The sequence below is a fragment of the Eptesicus fuscus genome, chromosome 9, assembly GCF_027574615.1.
Source record: "Eptesicus fuscus isolate TK198812 chromosome 9, DD_ASM_mEF_20220401, whole genome shotgun sequence".
Taxonomy (NCBI): domain Eukaryota; kingdom Metazoa; phylum Chordata; class Mammalia; order Chiroptera; family Vespertilionidae; genus Eptesicus; species Eptesicus fuscus.
In genome coordinates, this window is record NC_072481.1 from 541,252 (window position 1) to 561,197 (window position 19,946).

The 19,946-nt window shown below is 63.9% G+C and overlaps 1 protein-coding gene across 3 annotated transcripts; it reads right to left on the reverse strand.

The window, feature by feature from the left end:
- Positions 1-1,137: 1,137 nt before the first annotated feature.
- SLC35E2B (solute carrier family 35 member E2B) lies at positions 1,138-19,401 on the reverse strand. 3 transcript variants are annotated; one of them, XM_054721166.1, is made up of 10 exons: positions 18,839-19,401; positions 16,664-16,774; positions 12,463-12,894; positions 11,522-11,657; positions 10,172-10,299; positions 8,925-9,045; positions 7,175-7,228; positions 6,687-6,759; positions 5,714-5,859; positions 4,208-4,517 (listed from the first exon to the last, which is right to left on the reverse strand). In XM_054721166.1, the coding sequence occupies exons 3-10, from the start codon at positions 12,773-12,775 to the stop codon at positions 4,283-4,285; spliced, it is 1,206 nt and encodes a 401-aa protein (XP_054577141.1). In that variant the 5' UTR covers positions 12,776-12,894; positions 16,664-16,774; positions 18,839-19,401; the 3' UTR covers positions 4,208-4,282. The 3 variants fall into 3 exon arrangements, with proteins under 3 accessions (XP_054577140.1, XP_054577139.1, XP_054577141.1); XM_054721165.1 differs by lacking the exon at positions 5,714-5,859 and having other exon boundaries at positions 1,138-4,517; positions 19,050-19,401; XM_054721164.1 differs by lacking the exon at positions 5,714-5,859 and having other exon boundaries at positions 1,138-4,517.
- Between the last annotated feature and the right edge of the window lie 545 nt (positions 19,402-19,946).

The window sequence follows — 19,946 nt, forward strand, 5'->3', positions numbered from 1 at the left end:
CTTACACAGAGCAAGGCCGCCCCGCTGGGCCGTCAGTGGGTAGAGCGAAGTGCTCTCTGCACGGGGGTTGGATTCGGGGTCAGGGCACCTGCCCGGGTTGGGGGCGTGGTTCGCTCCCACATCAGTGTTTCTCTCTCTCCCTCTTCAAAAATCAATTAAAAAAGGGGGGGCAGCCCTAGCGGGTTTGACTCAGTGGATAGAGCATCGGCCTGTGGACCAAAGGGTCCCAGGTTCAATTCCGGTCAAGGGCACATATGGGGTTGCTGGCTCAATCTCCAGTGTGGGGTGTGCAGGAGGAAGCCCATCATTGATGTCTCTCTCTCCTCCCTTCCTCTATGAAATAAAATAAATATATGTATGTATAAATATATATATCTATATATATAAAAGCCTAAGAGGCCATTAAGACTATGATGCACACTGACCACCAGGGAGCAGGTGCTCAACGCAGGAGTGCCCCCTGGTGGTCAGTGTGCTCCCACAGCCAACCTCCCATGGCCGCCCAACCTCTTGTGGTCCCTCCCCCCCCACGAGCCAGCACTTATCACCCCCATCCCGACTGGGTAAGACGGCCCCTGTGGGCCCCAACTGCTGACCAGGCCAAGGGTCCCCACCCGTGCACTGATTCGTGCACTGGGCCTCTAGTATACGTATATATAAAGCGGGAAGGACAGCCTGTGTAGCTCAGTGGTTGAGCATCGAGCTATGAAGGTCACGGTTCCGCTCCCCATCAGGGGGCGTGCAGGAGGCAGCTCATCATTGATGTTTCTCTCTCCTCCCTTCCTCTCTGAAAAGAATAAAAAAATATTTTTAAATGGGGAGGGGCAAGAAATGGGGGACATCTATAACACTCTCAACAATTAAAAAAGAAAGCAAGGCCAGCAGAGCTGCTGTGCCCAGGCCATGGCCCCAAGCCCCACCGCTGCTTCCGAGTCGCCTGCGGGGGCTTTGGAAGTCCGAATTGGGGTTATTTTCTCTCAGAAGGAAATGTTTACCTTCTGTACCTGGCAGTTATTTCGCTTCCTGAGTTCTTGGTGACAGGAAACCATTTTTTCACTCTGCTCACACTGCAAACTGGCGCCTGCAGCAAGATGCCACCCTTGACCCTCGGTAGCATAGACTCCCAGTAACCACGCAGACAGCAAGCACAGAGCGTTTATTTGACTCTGCAGAGCGAGAGTCAGGCTGTGGCTGCGGGGCTTCCTGTAGACAAAGGACAAGCGGCACCACAGGGCGAACACGTTACCACAGGTGGGATGACAGCGACTCGACTACAACCACTTCCTGTTTGGTCCCATGAATACTGAAACAGGCCAAGTACAGAGCACTGTGGGCATCCTGGGCTGGACTTCACAGCTCATTTGGCAGAAAACAGAGGACCTGGCTCTGATGTAGATGGTTATTTTAGTTAATGCCCGTTTCCCAGTGTGGGAAAACCCTGACCAGCCTTCCCAGCGTGGAGCCCACAACACCCCGGGCAGGTTCAGACTCAACTCAGACAGCAGTGAAGGGCAGCTTTCCTCAAATGAAGACGGTGGTGGTGGTGGGGGGGTGGGAGGTGGGGGACAAAGCCCAGACAAACATAAGATTTTGCCAGTTAGGACAGTCTGTACCCCAATTTGGACATCTGGGCATGGGTCCTGTGGCCATCACTCAGAATCGCAGCCAGCCGGTTGAAGGTTTTATGTCCTGGCAGCCCGGGGAGCAGCTGACTCGTCTGCTCTTGGCTCCTCAGCCAGAACAGAAACAGATGCCTCGGACGCTGGGGCGTCTAGGAAAACGGAGGGGCCCCCGTCAGGGCACGTACATGTTCTGGGAGAGAATAACGTCCTCAGGACGACGTTGGTCAAAGGCAAGAGCAGAGGTTTCTATCTGCAGTGACATCCTTCATTTTTCCAGCCCAGGGAAACGGTGAGAATACTTCCAGCCCGAGGAAGCACATCAGCTGGACAGACGTAAAAAGCCAGGCTGCGTGTCCACCACCCCCTGGGCCGGGCTGAGTGACCGTCCGCAGGAAACAAACACCACTGGTTTGGGGAGAAGCGTTGCGTGCGCGGCCGCGGCACAGCTCTGCGGGGGAGCCTTCTTGGAGCAGCACATTTTTCCCTGTTTCCTGTTCATCGTGTTTATTTTTTCTCAAATTAAAGACACATTTTGGGTTGTGCAAGGATGTTCTCAGCTTCCTAAGGCAGACGACTCTCACACTGCTATGCAGAAATGATGACTAGTGGACTTTAAAAACAAGAGGCTTTCTATGCCATTCAGTAGTGGACGCTTTGAAAGCCAGCGATGTGAACGCGTCTCGGTATGGCTGGGCGTGAGCAGGCGACGGCCCCAGGCCTGGTTCCAGTGTTTGTTTACAAAGGCACAGACAACCGGACACAGGCGTGGCCGACTCCCTGGTCATCGCTGGTGCACACACACCTGAGACCGTTCAGCGAGGAGGACACACTGTAAAAACGAGACCGAGTTCATGAAAAACGCATCACGTCTGCACAGTCATTCCACAGAAGGCCGGGTGAGGCTGTGGCTGTGACTCCTGGCAGCGCCCGGGCATGGAGACTCAGTGGTGGCGACGAGACGAATGGAAGGAATGTCAGCCCCGAGCAAGGGCACGCCAGCCACAGCCCCAACCAGAAAAGTCTCCAAAGCAGCTTTGCAGGAAGTTGCCTCATTTGCTAATAATTTAAGAAAATCTTCATTTTGTTTGTGGTCCAAAATCCAGAAAATCAAAACCGGGGGAAAGCCTCGGGAGAGAGTGGAGGGTGGGGCACGTCAGTCCCTGACAATCCTCGGAGCCGGCGGCCTCTCTAACTACGGATGGCAGAGCCTGCGGGAAGGCCCTTCTCTGTGCACGTCCCACCCACCGTGGGGCTGGGGCTCTCGAGGGCGGGGCAGGAGCCGGGGAAGCAGTGCTTTCACCCTGGTCCCCACAGATCAACGCGACATCTCCTCCCCCGGCCGCCGGCGGGGCGTCCTCCTTAGCTGGTTTTCGGGGAAGCAGAAGAGGAGGGAAGGGGACAGAATCCCGGGAGGTCGCAGAGGCGTCCAGTGAGGGGAGCTTGCCAAGCAGGCGACCCCCCCGCCGGTCCTGCGGCCGCGGTCAGCCCCGCAGAAAGGCCGAGTGGTTCAAAGGCCTCTTGACTTCACCGCACGGCAAGCGTTTTCAAGTCGGCAGGACTTCACGAGACGTGATTATTGCTCTTTGTTTCCGAGAGGCCTGGCCTCCCGGAGGCTCTGTTCCTAGTTTCCGATTAGAAACCCGCGGGAACCAGGGGCCTGAACAGCAGGAGGGAGACGGGACGGGAGCGAGGCCTTCCGCTCCTTTTCTAGGGATTTCAGTCCCTGCAGGCGGGCTCCTGGCGGGGCCAGACCTGCTCACCCAGGGGGGCTGCTTCTGACAAGCCCCAGGGCTCAGCTCGCTGGTCAAAGGCGCGAAGGAGGCTGAGGCTGGCTGGCGGTGGAGCGTCCCCATCAGAAATCCACCAGGTTGGGAGTCGCAGCCCAACTCAGGCACAAACACGCGTGGTCCTCGGTCAGCTCTGGGCGCACAGCGCGCCGAGTTCGGGCCCTGACACCGGTGCCCCCAGAGTCGGTGCCGGTTTCCTTTTCACAAAACACCGACAAGCACTGCCAACGCCACCTTCCCGCCTCCGCCGCCCGCCCACCCGGAGGGACGCCCCGCAGGCCCGGCTCCCGGCCGAGCAGCAGGGACCCCCTTTCTGTGCCGTGTCCCCTCCCCACGCCCTGCCAGACCCCATGGCATGGACTTCCCTGGCCTGTGCCCAGGCCCGGGGCATGGTGGCCTCTGCCCTGGCGCAGGGTGGCCTCTGCTGGCTGGCGTGGGCTGTGAGATCTCTCCATCTGCACCAGCAGGGGCGCTCACGGTGGCACTGGACCCGGCTCTGGCTCACGGTCGTCCCCTCTGTGGGGGTGTCGCCCACAGAGGAACCGGCCGGGCCTGCCTGCAGGGAGACCTGTGTGCCCAGCGAGGGCCGAGCAGAGGCCGGCGGGTCCCGGCCCTCGGCGTCTGGCTCAGGGGCCGCGCGAGGCAGTTTTCACATTCCATGGCGATGGCTCAGCGGCAGCTGGCTCTGGTCAGCCCCCAGGGAGCCAACGTCGGGGGTCCCCAAATTCCCGCTGGTTTGGACTGCAACCCCCGAAAGGGGCAGGAATGGCCGCACATGCACTTCCCTACCCAGCTGACCGGGGGGTCGGGCAGCGGCGGGCGGGGGCCGCATCCGGCAGGAGGACAGCAGCGCGCACCCCGAGGCCCCGGCGCTCAGTGGTGCGGCCTGGGGTCCTTGGGGACCAGCGGCTCCGTGCCGTCCTCCGGCGTCCAGCTGGCGGAGGCCAGGCTCTGCATGGCCTCCCGCTGGTGCTGCCTGGCCTTGTTGTAGAGCAGGACGCCCGCCATCACCAGGACGGTGCCCACGGCCGACAGGCTGGTGATTTTGTTGCCGAAAACGATAATACTGAGCCAGACGGACAGGGCGTGCTTCACGGTGCTGGCGACGCTGCAAGACAGAGGGGTGTGCACGTGGCTGCCAGCCCGGGGGCTACTGAGCACCTCCTGTCCGCACTGAGCCAGGTTACAGCCAGCAGAGAGCACGCCCGGGGACACTGAGGCTGCGGCAGGGGCAGCGCCATCGAGCCCTCTGCTGTCCTCACACTGGGACAGTCCCCCTGTGGTGACAGCTCAGCCGCGACAGGAGAGAGGCTGACGCACACCACGTGACGTGGCCAAGCTGCCGACCACGGCTGGAGTTCCTGGCTCATTCTTTTCTAGTTGTTACTGAGACTGTGCTTTCGTGAAATTCATCCTATATAGTAAAAGGCTAATATGCAAATCACCCCCTTGGGAGTTCGACCTGGAGACCAGGAGTTCAATCGCTCGCTATGATGTGCGCTGACCACCAGGGGGCGGGACAGAACATGGCGGGGGACCAGCAGTGGTGGGAACGAGGAGGAGGCGGCGAACCTGATGGGCCCTGATTGCAGGCCAGGCCTAGGGACCCTACCCGTGCACGCATTTTGTGCATCAGGCCTCTAGTCCAGTTATAAAAGTGAAAACCAGCTAACCGGACCTTTACCCCTCCAGGTTCCCAGAGCCCATGGTCACGGGTGGTATTCACATGGAAGTGGGTGGCAGTAGGCAAAAGCAGGAATCCAGGTTTTCACTGAGCTCACTCATTTCAGGTGTTCGCAGCCACCAGGGCCCACAGCACCCAACCTGGGACAGGGTCCTGCACGGCAGGTGAGCCCGCGGACCGTGGTGCTCCAGGCACAACAGACTCACCCAGTGGCAACCTCCCCAAAAGCCTTTCACCCAGCTGGGCGGGGCCCAGTGGTTGAGCATTGACCCAGGAACCAGGAGGTCACGGTTTGATTCCCGGTCAGGGCACATGCCCAGGTTGCAGGCTTGATCCCCAGTAGGGGGCGTGCGGAAGGCGGCCGATCAATGATTCTCTCTCATCATTGATGTTTCTCTCTTTCTCCCCCTCCCTTCCTCTCTGAAATCAATAAAAATATATATATTTTTTAAAAAAAGCTCTTTCACACACTTCATGCGCGTGTTTCAAATGGCACCAAAGGCAGCGGCCGGCCACCGTGCCCGGGACCTCGGCCAGCACCACAGCCCCCGGCACGCAGACCTTCGATAAGAATGAAGCCCTCGAGGCTGCTGCACAAACCACGCCGACACCTGTCCTACCTGAAGGTCACGGGGGAGATCCTGCCCATGAGGGCGTAGGCCGTGACGCTCTGCAGGTGGAACAGGACGCCGTCCGTCAGCAGCAGCAGCACCACGTCCTGCGTGTAGCTGAAGCTCCTGCCGCTCCTCCCGAGCACCGGCAGGTCCTGCGTGCGGAGCAGAGCGGCGCCGCACGCCCGTCGGCCCGGTGCCCGTCACCGGAAGGACCTCGTCCCACGTGCCCGGCCACCGGGGCGGGCGAGCTGAGGCTGAGGGCGCTGTGACACCTGCCTTCTGGGCGGCGGCCGGACGGCATCGACCAAGGCACGTGGCCAGAGCCCTCGGTCACAGGGAATCGCAGCCCCAGCCACAGGGAAGCCCCCCTCCCCCGCCAGGACGGCGACTATAAAAACAGCAAGAGCCGGAGAACACGAGCTGGCGAGGCCGTGCAGAGGGGGGCCGCTGGGCACTGCTGGCGGGAACATAAGCAGAAGGTGCAGCTGCTGAGTCCCGTTGCTCCTCAAACACGTAAACGCAGAGCGCCCTGGCCGGGAGGCTCGGCTGCCGGGGCGCCGGCCTGCGCTCCGAGGGGTCGCCGGTTCAGTTCCCCATCAGGGCACACGCCCAGGTTTCGGGCCCCATCCCCAGTGTGGAGCGGGCAGGAGGCCGCCGATCCATGTTCCTTTCACACCACTGCTTCTCTCTCTCCCCCTCCCCCTTCCTCTCTCTCTCTAACACCAATTTTTAAAATATTTAAAAAAAAAAAGAAATGAAACTAAATCAGCCTAAAAACCGTCACAGGAGAACCTCGGGAAACTCCCACAGCTCCGGCTCGGCCTCGGAGACCCGCGCCAGGCCTGGCCTCCACCTCTGTCCGTCCTCCTCGGGCACGCAGCGGGCACTGCGCCACTCAGCAAAGCGGGACCCCCGCCCCCCACTCTGCTCCCAACGCGCTGAAGACAAAGGGCCAGTGCAGAGGGCTGCCCACACTCACCATGAAGAAGACCCAGGCGGGAACCAGCATGGCCACGGCGGCGGCGCTGGTGTAGAACTGCAGCTCGGCCGCCCTGCGGGCACAGCACGCCTGAGCTCACCCAGACCCACGCGAGAGCCGTGGAAGCGCCGAGCAGAGCAGGCAGCAGGCTCCCGGGGTGACCAGGAGGCTCCCGGGGCGACCAGGAGGCTCCCGGGGAGACCAGGAGGCTCCCGGGGGGACCAGGAGGCTCCCGGGGCGACCAGGAGGCTCCCGGGGCGACCAGGAGGCTCCCGGGGAGACCAGGAGGCTCCCGGGGGGACCAGGAGGCTCCCGGGGCGACCAGGAGGGCCTGTGCCGCTGAGCCCACCCGCACGGCCATGGGGGGAAAGGCGGCCTGGACGGAGCTCCATGGGGCAGCGGGGCTTTCCTCCCGAGTCCCCACCTGCGCCACCGGGAGCGGCGAGGTCCGGGCATCGGGCCCCGGCCTGGGAAGCTGTGACACTTACGAGAACCTGTACTTGTCCCCGCTGAGGAGCTTCTTGGAAAAAACGTTTTGCAAACTGGAACAAAGGAGAGAAGAGGTTACCGTCGACGCAGGAAGTCAGTGGGGAACCTGAGATGGACGAGGCGTCTGCAGCCTTCCTCCTGGCGAGGTTGAGCGATGGGCCTGCGGCCACCCAGCTCCGAGGTGTCGGAGGACCCCACAGCCCCCCTCTGAACCAGGAGCCCCCCTAAATCAGCACCTGCCGCGGGCCGGCACCCAGGAAACGGAACAGGAGCTCAGGCTCATGAACTCCGGAAGGGGACAGACACATGGGAAACCACACACACACACGCACACGCACACGCACGCACACACACACACACGCACACGCACGCACACACACTCACACACACACACACACGCACGCACGCACGCACACACACACACGCACACGCGCACACACACACACACACACACACACACGCACACACACACACACGCACTCACACACACACACACACACACACGCACACACACTCGGCCAAAGAGAAAGCCAGGCCGTGTCCGTCCGGGAAGCAAGCGGCTGGCCCTGGCGAGTGGCGCTGCCCGCGGGGCCCCAGAAGCAGTGCATTTTGTTTCCGGCAAAAACCTGGCGAGGACGGTGCGGACAGGAGCTCTCACGGTCGGGCCTGGAACCAGAACAATGGCTCTGGAGACACTGACAACCCAGACCGGAGCCGGGCACAGCCGTGGGCTCCGCTCCCTGCAGGACCCGCCGCTGCGGGACCGTCGGACATGGGGGCGGGGGAGGGGGTGTGTGTGTGTGTGGCCAGCAGGGCTCAGTGGCTGAGCATCGACCTATGAACCAGGAGGTCAGGGTTCCATTCCGGTGAGGGCACGTGCCCGGGTTGTGGGCTCCATTCCCAGTGCGGGGCGTGCAGGAGGCAGCGGATCCATGATTCTCTCTCATCATTGATGTTTCCACCTCTCCCTCTCCCTTCCTCTCTGAAATCAATAAACACATATTATTAAAAAAAAAAAAGAAAGAAACTGGAGGGAGGTTCATGGAAAGACACCTCCTGTGACTTAAACAGAAGGCGGGGGGGTGCGGGGGGGAGTGGGCGTGGAGGCCGCAGAACGGAGGCTGCGGGGCGTGCGGTGCAGGAGGCTGTCGGTCAGTCCGTCAGTCGTGCTTCCAGGAGCCCCAGAGGCAGGGCCACGCCTCCGAGAGTTGGAGGTGGAATTAAAGTTGTTCACTTTCTCTTAGCAGGATTACTCAAAACCTCAAGCCGTACTTTGGTGGTGACAGCGACCCCGACCACTGACCCCAACCCCGACCCCGACCCCCATGGTGGTGTTTCCTCCTCTCTCAGCAAAAGGACAAACTGGACGTGATTGCTGGTGCGGAACTGCCGGGGCTGCCTGCGCGGGGCGGGCCTCACCAACACCCACGCAGCGCGACTCCCAGATGCGCCCACACAGCAGCCAGGGCGGCTCGGCCTCTCCTAGCGTCCCGCTCCCTGCACCCCAGCCGTGGTAGCCCGCCACGGCCCTGTGGGCGTTCTTAAGCACCAGGCCATGAACCACCACGTTCCAGCTTGTTCTCGGAGGAGAAGCGACCTCGTCGAGGAAAAGGCGGCATCAGACGCACTGGCCAGGCTTTGGGTTGCGGGAAGGAACTGAGCTGCTCTGGGTGAAGCTCCCGTCACCCAGCTGAGGCAGGTGCGCAGTGCCCCCGGGCACACGGGTGTCCCCACAACCCCCGGACTCACCAGTCCATGATGTTGGTGGACAGCGCGGCTGAGAAGCCCAGGATGTTGAAGCTCATCTCGGTGGCTGTGCACAGGGCCAGGCCTCCCATGACAGGGACGAGGGAGAGGTTGACCAGCAGCCCTGCAGAGGAGGGAAGGGGGACCCGGCTGTGACCTGGGGGCCCGGCTGTGACCTGGGGGCCCGGCTGTGACCTGGGGGCCCGGCTGTGACCTGGGGGCCGGGCTGTGATCTGGGGGCCCGGCTGTGACCTGGGAGCCCGGCTGTAATCTGTGACCTGGGAGCCCGGCTGTGACCTGGGGGCCCAGCTGTGACCCGGGGGCCCGGCTGTGACCTGGGGGCCCGGCTGTGACCTGGGAGCCCGGCTGTGACCTGAGGGCCCGGCTGTGACCTGGGGGCCCGGCTGTGACCTGGGGGCCCGGCTGTGACCTGGGGGCCCGGCTGTGACCTGGGAGCCCGGCTGTGACCTGGGGGCCCGGCTGTGACCATGTGTGGCCCCAACGCTCCTCTGGGAGCCATGCTGCTTCCTGCCTTCCCAGGAGAGCCGGCCCTCGCTTTCATCCAGAGCCAGCGCCCTGGTCTCTGCTGGAAGGAGGCAGAGGCCCCCCTCAATTCCAGGCCCCCCGACGGCCTCTGCCGGGCCTGGGTGACCCCCAGGCTCCACAATTCTCACCGGCAAACAGGAGAGGAAGGGAGACGGGCTGCAGGGATTCTATTAAAAGGAGAAACTGGGGGGGAGGACTCAATGCCTGACGCCCCGAGGTTTATTCCTTTTTCGTTCTGGCCTAAACCCCCGGACGTGAGAGGGAGACAGTTCTCTTGTACAGGGAGGACCACGCCCACGAGCAGGGACCCTACGGCTCCGCTGCTGATCTCAGGGCGGCGTGGACGAGGGCGCGAGCCCTTCCCGTTCAGCAAAGAGGAAGACGCGCAGCCTCAGCCCATGGCCATGTCTCTGTCCCCGGGCCCTGCTGCCCGGAGCGTCCTCAGGCAGCGCCGGCCGGCCAGCAAACCCACGGCCCGCGTGGGGGCCCTGCCCCGCGCCCGGTGCCCGGCACTCGCCTGGGGCTCTCTGCCCGGGGACTCTGCTGAGGACGGTGCGTGTGAAACCCGAGGGCCGGGACCCCCGGGACCCTGTGCGCTGGCCCTCCCGCAGGAAGGACCCGTCCGTGTGCTTTTTGCTAAATTCCATCAAGACTTTCTCCGTTCTCAGGAGCCCGCTGGCTGCAGCGGGCGGGCGAGCGCTCACCCGTGTACTCCCCCAGGATCATCCGGGACATAATCACAGTGAAAATGGGGGCGGAGCTCTTCACCGTCTCAGCGAACGAAACCGCCACGTTCTTCAGGCTGACCAGACCCAACACCACCGTGGCGAACCTGGAGAGAAGCCGGAAGGGTGGTCGGGACGGGCGAGTCCGCTGGTGGCTCTCAGCCGACTCTGCCAGGCGCCAGCCAGGGGCCACACCTGACCCCGCACGTGCTCTGCTGGGTCCGGCCCTCAGGAACCGCCACACACCTGCAGGGACCGATGTGGCCGGAGCGTGGGCCCCGCAGGAGGCCCGTCTCCCTGACCCACGACTAACTCAGTGCCGGGGCCGCGCCAGAAAGGACCCACCGGGCACCGAGGTCCACAAAGCCAGGGGCACGTGCTGCCCTGAAACGCAGGCTTGAGTCTGCATGAACTCACCTCCGACCACAACGGTGACGTCACTCGGACGGCTGCTCACTCTTGGTGACGGGCAAGGCATTTTATTTTATTTTGTTTATTTTGTTAAATCTGTCGTTATTGATTTTTTTGAGAGAGAGAGAGAGAGAGAGAGAGGGAGAGGGATAGAAAGATAGAAACATCAGCCCTGACCGGTTTGGCTCAGTGCATAGAGCGTCGGCCTGCAGACTCAAGGGTCCCAGGTTCGATTCCGGTCAAGGGCATGTACCCTGGTTGTGGGCACATCCCTAGTAGGGGGTGTGCAAGAGGCAGCTGATCAATGTTTCTCTCTCATCGATGTTTCTAGCTCTCTATCCCTCTCGCTTCCTCTCTGTAAAAAAAATCAATAAAATATATTATTAAAAAAAAAAGGTAGAAATGTCGATGAGAGATTAACGTCATTGATCAGCTGCCTCCTGCACACTCCCCACAGTGGATGGAGCCCGCAACCCGGGCATGTGCCCTGACCGGGAATCGGATAGGAGGCCTCTTGGTTCCTGGGTTGATCTCAACCGCTGAGCTACACCGGCCAGATGGTAAAGGCATTTTATTTTATTTTAATTATTTTTAAAAACATCTTTATTTTTTTTAATCCTCACCTGAGGCTATTGTTCCATTGATTTTTAGAGAGACTGGAAGAGAGAGGGAAAAACAGAGAGAAACACTGATGTGTGAGAAACACATCAATTTGTTGCCTCCTGCACGAGCCCTGACCAGGGCCTGGGCCGGAGAGGAGCCTGCAACAGAGGGCCGTGCCCTTGACCGGAATCCAACCCGGGACCCTTTGGTCCACAGGCCGAAGCTCTGTCCACGGAGCGAAACCGGCGAGGGAGGGAAAGGCATTTTAAATGACGTGCCAAGAGCCCAGCCCCGCACCCAGTGCCAGGCCCTCACCTCATGAGGCCCACGAACAGCATGGTCATGACGAAGTTGGGCGGGTAGGCGAGCCGGACTTTGTGCTGGTACAGGCAGCAGGGGACGAAAATCTTCAGGCAGCCGATGCACGTGGTGGACAGCATCTGCACGGCGCCTGCGGGCGGGGTTGTGGGGGATGAGCTGCAGCCGTGGCCCCGCCCACCGCCATGCCCCGCCCACATGCCAGTGGCCCACCTACCTCTGTGCCCTCACCCAGCTCTGTGCCCGCCCACCTGCCGTGGCCCCGCCCTCACCCAGCTCTGGGCCCGCCCTCACCCAGCTCTGGGCCCCGCCCACCTGCCGTGGCCCCGCCCTCACCCAGCTCCGGCCCCGCCCTCACCCAGCTCTGGCCCCGCCCTCACCCAGCTCTGGCCCCGCCCTCACCCAGCTCCGGGCCCGCCCCCACCCAGCTCCGGCCCCGCCCTCACCCAGCTCCAGGCCCGCCCTCACCCAGCTCTGGCCCCGCCCTCACCCAGCTCCGGCCCCGCCCTCACCCAGCTCTGGCCCCGCCCTCACCCAGCTCCGGGCCCGCCCTCACCCAGCTCTGGGCCCGCCCTCACCCAGCTCTGGCCCCGCCCACCTGCCGTGGCCCCGCCCTCACCCAGCTCCGGCCCCGCCCTCACCCAGCTCTGGGCCCGCCCACCTGCCATGGCCCCGCCCTCACCCAGCTCTGGGCCCGCCCTCACCCAGCTCTGGCCCCGCCCACCTGCCGTGGCCCCGCCCTCACCCAGCTCCGGCCCCGCCCTCACCCAGCTCTGGGCCCCGCCCACCTGTCGTGGCCCCGCCCTCACCCAGCTCCGGCCCCGCCCTCACCCAGCTCTGGCCCCGCCCTCACCCAGCTCTGGCCCCGCCCACCTGCCGTGGCCCCGCCCTCACCCAGCTCTGGCCCCGCCCTCACCCAGCTCTGGGCCCGCCCTCACCCAGCATGCTGGGCTCGCCCTCCAGCAGGGACAGGATGTACTTGTTGAGGAAGAGGGTGCAGAAGCTGAGGAAGAACCAGAGCGTGAGGTAGAGCAGCGCCCGCGAGCTCCACACGCCCAGGTCCGCCTCGATGACCGTGGTCTCGGTGATGGTGACGGTGAGCACGCTCTCCTCGGCGGCGCCGTCGCTCTTGGCGAAGACGATCTTCTCACTTCGGGGCCCGAACAGGGAGCCCCAGCCGAGGAGCGGCTTCCCCCGGGGCGTCTCCTCGGGGCCCGGGGCCAGCTCCGCGGGTTTTGCCGGCGCCGACATGGTGTCCCCGCGGGCGCGTCCTCAGGTGGAAGGACCGACGCGGTGCCGCCACGTCTGGACAGCGGACACGGGACTCCTGCGGCAGTTTCCCTCCCCAAAAGCTTTCATCTCAGTCGAACCTGCAAGTAGGGGTCCGCCTCATTTCCGGATCCACGTGTCCCCCAAACCCAAACCTCCAACAGCCCCGCCCCCGCCTCAAGGCCCAGGCCCAGGCCCGGTTCGGAGGCCCAGCTGCTCAGGCAGGATCCGGAGTCTCCCTGGCCCTGGAGAGCCGACCGCTGCTGCTCTGCGGCCGCCCAGCCGGGCCCAGGCCTGGCCGGCACAGGGCGGGCGAGGGGGGGTGCCCAGGGGCGGGCGAGAGGGGGCGCCAGGCCCTTCCTCCCCTCACAGAACAAGCTGCAGTCACACTCGGCGTCCGGAACACGGGGTCAGAAACGGCCTCCGGGACCCCGGCCCGGCGTCCACGCTGCGTTTAAGCCGAGCTGCTGGTGGGCCCACCTCCCTCATTGCAGCGCGGGGGCGAGGCGGGCAGAGGGCGGGTGGCCGCACTTGTCGGTAGATCTGACCAGCCCCCGCCCCAAAGCTGTGGGCGGCTCCCCATAACCCGGTGGCCTCCCTGACCGGGGCCCACAGCCACGGCTGCGTGTCCCTCCTCCACGCCCCGGCAGCCATCGGTTCCCGCGGGGCCCAGTCACACCGGACCGGGACCGACACCGACACCGACATCCCCGTCCCCCGCGACCAGAGCAGGGCCCGGCGAGCCCAGGGCGGCCCTCACCCCGTCACACTCTTTCCATGACACTGGAACCCCACAAACAGCCCACCTGCGGACGAGGGGCTGGGACGGAGCAGGGACGCAGACCCCACCTGCCTCTGCCGCTGGCCCCGCCCGGCCGAGGGGACAGGCACCCCAAGTCCGCACGGTTCCCGTTTTTCGTCCAAGTGCCTTGGGAGGCACAGCGAGGGCTCAGAACATCTTAAAATGAGCGTGGACGCTGGTCCTCACTCCTCCGGAGGAGACAGCCTCCCGCCGCCGCTGCGTTTTCTTCGGAAAAAACCGCCAGGCTGGGACGAGGCGAGAAGCCTGGAGCGGGGACCCTCAGGGGCCCAAACCAGGAGGAAACGCAGCGCAGAGCCTGCCCGGCTGAGAGGCTGAGAGCAGAGAGGTGGCCCCGCCGTGACCCGCCCCCAGCAAGAGACCAGAAGAACCTCCTGTGGGTGATTAAACAGCCTCGGGGCTCCTGGCCAACCTCCAGCCCCACGCAGAGTGAAGGAACCAGACGAGGGTGTGGGGGAGGCGTCTGCGGGTGCAGCCCCTGGGAGACGTCAGAGTGAAAACAGCCAGAAAGGCCCCCGGCACTCACCCACAGGCAGCGCAGACCGGGCTCCCCGGGGGCCTGGGGGTGGGGGGGGGGGGGGCGGCTTCGGGCCACACCCCACAGAGGCTGCCAAGCCCCAGCAGAGGCCCCGCCAGCCCCCCAGCCGCCCCCCCACCCGCCAAGGGCTGGCACAGGTCAGGCCTGAGGGCCTCTGCAGATGAAGATCAAAGATCCCAGATCACCCCACTGAGGGCCCAGCGGGGAGGAACCGCCAGGAGCTCCAGAGCCAAGGACGCAGGCCCTCAGCTCTGAGGGGCACAGGACAGGCCACGGGGGGAGGGGGAGCAGAGGCCACAGAAACGCCCGGGACGGAGGCGGGGCGTCTGGAGGTGAAACAGCCGCTGAAACAAACCTGGGTGCTCTGGGCAGACCGTCTCCCACGGGACGTCCCCCAGTTACGGGGGGGCACGCTCTGCCCTCAGAAAGTGGCCGACAGCCACCAGCGGTCACAGAGAGACCGCCAGCAGGAGACAGGCCTCCCGCTGCCCTGATCTGACGCCGTCGCCAGAGAACGCCAGACAAACCTGCATCTGCTGTGGCCCGAGCCCAGAGCTGGAGGAGACCGGGGACGCGGCCTCTCAGCCCCTGTGGGGTCCCCGGCAGGGCCAGAGGCCGGAAAGGGACCCGAGTGGGCGCCACGGCAACACTGCGAGCACCGCAGGGAAAGGAGCTTTGGAATCACTCGTCCTGAGTGAATAAATGACAGACCCCCCGTGGAGACGACGTCAGAGGGGAGGTCCCCATGCCCCGTGAGAACCCCCAGGTCTGCAGCATCAGGGTCCCGGGTCGATTCTGGTCAAGGGCACGTACCTCAGCTGCAGGCTCCTCCCTGGCCTGGGCCCTGGTCGGGGCACGTGCAGGAGGCAACCAGTCGATGTGTCTCTCTCACATCGATGTTTCTCTCTGTCTGTCCCTCTCTCTTCCACTCTCCCTAAAATCAATGGAAAATTATCCTCGGGTGAGGATTAAAAAAAGAATCACCACAGATGCTGAAACTACCAGAGAGAAATCCTATATAATACAAGGCTAATATGCACACTGTCTGAACGAACTCCTGAGTTCGACTGGGAGTTCAACCGGGGGGCGGGGCTGGCCAGCCAACCGCCCTCGACCCTCCCCCCACCAGCCCCGCACCCGATCAGCCCCCCACCCTGATCGGGCCGGCCGGACCACACCCGTACACGAAATCGTGCACCGGGCCTCTTGTTGAGAAATAACAGGAATGTTTAGTCTCAAAGTACAACCGTACCAGGTGGACACAGAGTACAAAGGGAAGAGAGATAAGGGACACTTCCCTCCGGGGGGAGGTGGGAGGAGGGCCTGCCCACGGAGGACTGGGACTGGGACTTCCCGGTCCCGGGACATACGGTGCAGAGACAGACAGAAACGCACAGGGGCCCTGGCCGGGTGGCTCAGCCAGCTGGGGTTCGTCCTGTACCCCCGAAGGTGGCCGGTTCATTCTCAGTCCGGGCACATACCCAGCCGGCGGGTTCCACAATCTCTGATGCTCGGAGAGTTGTCACCCAGCCCAGAAAATAAAATAAAAAAATGGATCCTTACACCCACAGGGGACACAGGAGGCGGAGGAACCGCGTCACGGCAGTGCTCCTGTGAAACGCCCCCGTGTGAACCTGCAGGACCAGGGAGAATGGTCCCGGGGCAGGCGAGGGGCACCTCCGTGCCAAGCCCAGAGGCATCGCCCATGCAGGGAAGCGTGAAGGAACGGCCACCGGCGACACTGACCTCTGTTTCTCAGAATATAGCACAGTCCCAACGTGACAGGATTCACACCCAGAATGCAGAAACAGTTCCGACAACTCCACAGGAAACACGGCAAAAACGGTGCCACAGAAGAGGATTTCTAAGTGGCCAATAAGCACAAGAAAGGGGGTGTAGCCGGGCCGGGTGGCTCAGTGGTTGAACATCGAACCTTTAAGCCATGGCTGCAGGTTCAATCCCTGGTCAGGGCACAGACAAGAAGCAACCAATGACTGTTTAAATAAATGGAACAACAAATCAATGCTTCTCTCTCTCTCTCTCCCCCCCCTTCTCTAACCAATAAATTTTTAAAAATCATACATTCGAGGTTGACATGAGGTAAACGTTTGCAGCCCTTACAAACCAGCAGTTCCAGCGAGAGACCAGGCTCGCCCCCCCTCCCCGCCCCCCGGGAACCCAGCTGTCTGCGGGGGAGAGCGAGCAGGTACACGGTGGGGGCTTTCACACAACCCAACACTGGACAGCAGGAAGGAGGAGTAACTCAGTAACACACAGGAACACACACACACGCACACGCACGCACATGCACACGCACGCACGCACACGCACACACGGAGCTGAGTGGATGATGGGTGATAAGTGACATCAGGGTTATCGTCGGTAATTAGCCTGGAGTGTTTAAATCTCGAACAGAATGAAACGGGGCCCCCTGGGATGCAGCGAAGACCCTCGATGCCGTGCTGGGCATCACGCGGGAAGGCCGAAGGAGCGGGTCAGGGGCCCTACTCACCCGGTGCTGCCGCCCTCACAGCTGCCTCCCGGCTCCTGCTCGCGTCCCCGCCGCCAGTTCTTCCTCAGCCCACGTGACTCCCGTGTCTTTCAGGGAGAAACGGTTCCCGCCCTGCAAGACGGAAGCAACCTGATCTGACAAGGAAAAGGGACTTTAAGATGCAACAGCCGCCCTGGCCGGTTTGGCTCAGTGGACAGAGCGGTGGCCTGTGGACTGAAGGGTCCCGGGTTCGATTCCCGGTCAAGGGCACTTGCTGGGGTTGCGGGCTCGATCCCCAGTACGGGGGTGTGCAGGAGGCAGCCGATCCATGATTCCCTCTCATCATTGATGTTTCTAGCTCTCTCTCCCTCTCTGAAATCAATAAAAATATATTTAAAAAACAAAAAAACAAAACAAAACAGCCGGACTCACCGGAGCCTGCCTGGAAACAGGGTGGAGTGCGCTGGACCTGGGGCGCCCGGAGCACTGGCCACCCCACCCAGGTCCCGGGTGACAAAGGTCAGAATTCCCTCCCTCTCGGGTGACAGCACAAACAAGGACTGAACGCAGCCCCGCGAGGAGCCGGTGGCTGAGGAGAGGCCGTGGCTAGGCCAGGGCGGGCTCTTCACCTTTCTCCTCCGGGACCCACCCTCCGAGGTGCCCACGTAGGACTGGGAGGAGACAGGGCCACTGCAACGGGACATTGCAGGAATCCCGTCTGTGACATTTGGGTGCTGCTCCGAATGCGGTGAGCCTGCAGGGAGGGGCTCGAACCCGGAGACAACGCCCCGTCCCGTCCTGGCTCGCTCACTGCCGAAGGGAGTTCAGCTGGAGCCGGCCAATTTCCCCAGCGAAGGATCCCTGTTCTAGAACAAACGACTCAAGTCCTCAACACACGTTACAGAATTGTGCCCCCGAGACCTACGTCCCTTTCTTCACCAACGTCACCCCAATAAATCCCATTACAAAGGGAACCCACCAGATGTCCCCCATCGCCGGGGGAGGGCCCAGACCGGTTCCACCTGTCACAGGGCATTTTAAAGTGCGCCTCCGGGAACTCATCCTAAACACACTGCCCAACACAGGCCGAGCCGGCCCATCTGAGCCTCTTCACACAGCTTCGCTTTCCGGGCCGGAACCCTGGACCCGACCCGAGTGGCCGGTAAGGCGCTGGCACAGGTTCTGGCTAAGGACACCGGCCACAGGCGAGGGCAGGGCCACAGCGTCCGTCCCAGCCGCGCCGATTTAAAAGGTACAGCCGGTTCCCAACAGGCGCCCGTCACCAACTCTGTGCGGCCGAGGAGGCGGGATGGAAATCTGTTGATTTCTTTTTCCACTTCCCTCCCTTTTCCAAGGTCTAGATTGAAAATGGACACCGTTTCGTCCTGCTCCCCGGGCTCCCTGCAGGTTTAAGTCTGTTCAGTAAAGTAACAGGCATCCATTTAAAAAGCCCAAACCTCAGCAAACCCGCTGAGCAGACTCCGCCCCGAACAGAAGGGTTTCCATTCCCGGGCGCAGCGGCCAGGCGTCCAGAGCCTCCAGGCGGAGGACGTGGGGGACGGGGTCACCTGTGAACCCCCAAAGCCCAAACCCAGGGGAAGTCACTGACGGCCCGGGCCAGCCCGGCGGGTACCCGACCCGACAGCACCCGGCAGGACGTCAACCATTATTTTTCATTTTCTAAAATTCTGGGCAAAAAAAAAAAAAAAAATCCCGAACGCCCTGGATTCGTGGGCGATCGTGCCCTTCGGGCCCCGGAGCGGAGGAAGCGGCTGCCCTGCCCCAGGGCCGTGCCCACCTCGGGGGCCTCGGTGCCGGGTTTAAAGCGCAGTCACCCCCGAGCCCGTGCCCGCCGCCCCGCGCCCCCGTCCGGCCCCACCGGTGTCCGCCGCCGGCCTCGGCAGCCGGGCCCGAGCCTGGCACCACCCGACCCCGCGGGGCGCCCCCCGCATCTGGGGCCCCGCATCCCCGGGGCCGGGCCGTGGGCTCGGGAGGGGCCGGTGAGGCGGGGGCCAAAGGTGGGCCGGCCCCTCCGCGAGGTGAAGGTGCGCGGAGCGGGGCGTGATGGAGAGGCCGGGCGGGCCGCAGGGTCCGGCCTCCGGGAGGGGCTCAGCCCCGGGCGAGGGGGGCGCGGGGGCAGGACGGGGTCCCGGGGCCGTTCGTGTTACTCGGCGTCTCCGCGTCCGTCACACCCACCCGGAGACACGCCCCGCGCAGGACGCGGTTCGGGACCTGCTCCCAACGCGGGCCGGGCGCTCCTCGGCCGCGGCGCCGTCCAGGGCCGGGCGGCGCCATCACCGGAAAGCACGCCCGAGGCCCGCCCTCAGCGGGCAGGCAGCCCCGCCCCCGGCGCGGGAGGAGGCGGCTCCGCTGCGGGGTCCGGAGGTCCGGGGGCCCCGCCACCCACCGGCCGGAGGGGCGCGATGACCGCAGGCGCGGGGCCTCGGCCCGCGGGGACCGCTGTCGCGCACCGGGAGCCCGCCGGGCCCGGGGCCCTCGCACCCCGCAGCGGGGCCGGGAGGCGGGTCGCCGGGCTCCGTGGGGGCGTGGCCCGCGAGGACGCGTCACTCGGCTGCGCGGCGCCTCCCCGTCGGGGCCGCCCGGGCCTTGGCGGCATTTAAGGTGCGGACGCCGGGGCGGGGCGAGCGGGGGGGCGCCTCTCGCGGGCGCCGAGAGGGCCCGGAGCCGACCCGGCCGGAGCGGGCGCTGGGCGGCAGCCTCCCCGGGAAGGAGGGCGGGCCCGCTGCCGCGGAGTACTCTTCCGGGCCGGAAGTGACGCGCCGGAAGCTGATGACAGGGGCGGGTCACTGCCCGGCCCGGCCCGGGGTCTCCCGCAGGTTCCGGGGCCCCGGTCACCCGCGGCCAGAAAAGCTCAAAACGGAAAGTGCAGGAATAAAGGACGTTTTCAACGGCCGGGTGCGCCCACGGTGGGTCGTCGGCTCCAGACCGGCTGCCCAGCATCGCAGCGATTGTGTTCGCGCTCATTTCACGTAAAAACGGCCCCGAAGTGCGAGCAGCGATGCTGGCCCCTGGGACACGCCGGGGAGAAGCCAGGCGGGCAGGCGGGTGCGCACAGCGGTCCGAGAGCCCGAGCCGGGACAGGAACGCGACACAGGAAGCAGCAAAAGAGAAACGTGTTTGCCAACCGCCCCCGCGGGGGGCGCCGTCCTAGCGGGAGCCCCTGTGGCCCCACCCCCTTGGTGGGCTCCCCGGGCCCTTTGCGGAGAAGCGGGACCCTGTGGGCAAGGCCCATGCCCCGTGAGCCAGCCCCTTGCTGGAGCCGGCAGCGGGGCCTGGCCTGCTC

Bases quoted from the DNA above. Each gene is read 5' to 3' on its own strand.
- SLC35E2B (XM_054721165.1), bottom strand. From the start codon at position 12,775: ATGTCGGCGCCGGCAAAACCCGCGGAGCTGGCCCCGGGCCCCGAGGAG. The intron at 11,658-12,462 runs GTGAGGGCGGGC...CCCCGCCCGCAG, and splicing joins GGGCGAGCCCAGCATGCTGG to GCGCCGTGCAGATGCTGTCC. The intron at 7,229-8,924 runs GTGAGTCCGGGG...CCTTTGTTCCAG, and splicing joins TCCACCAACATCATGGACTG to TTTGCAAAACGTTTTTTCCA.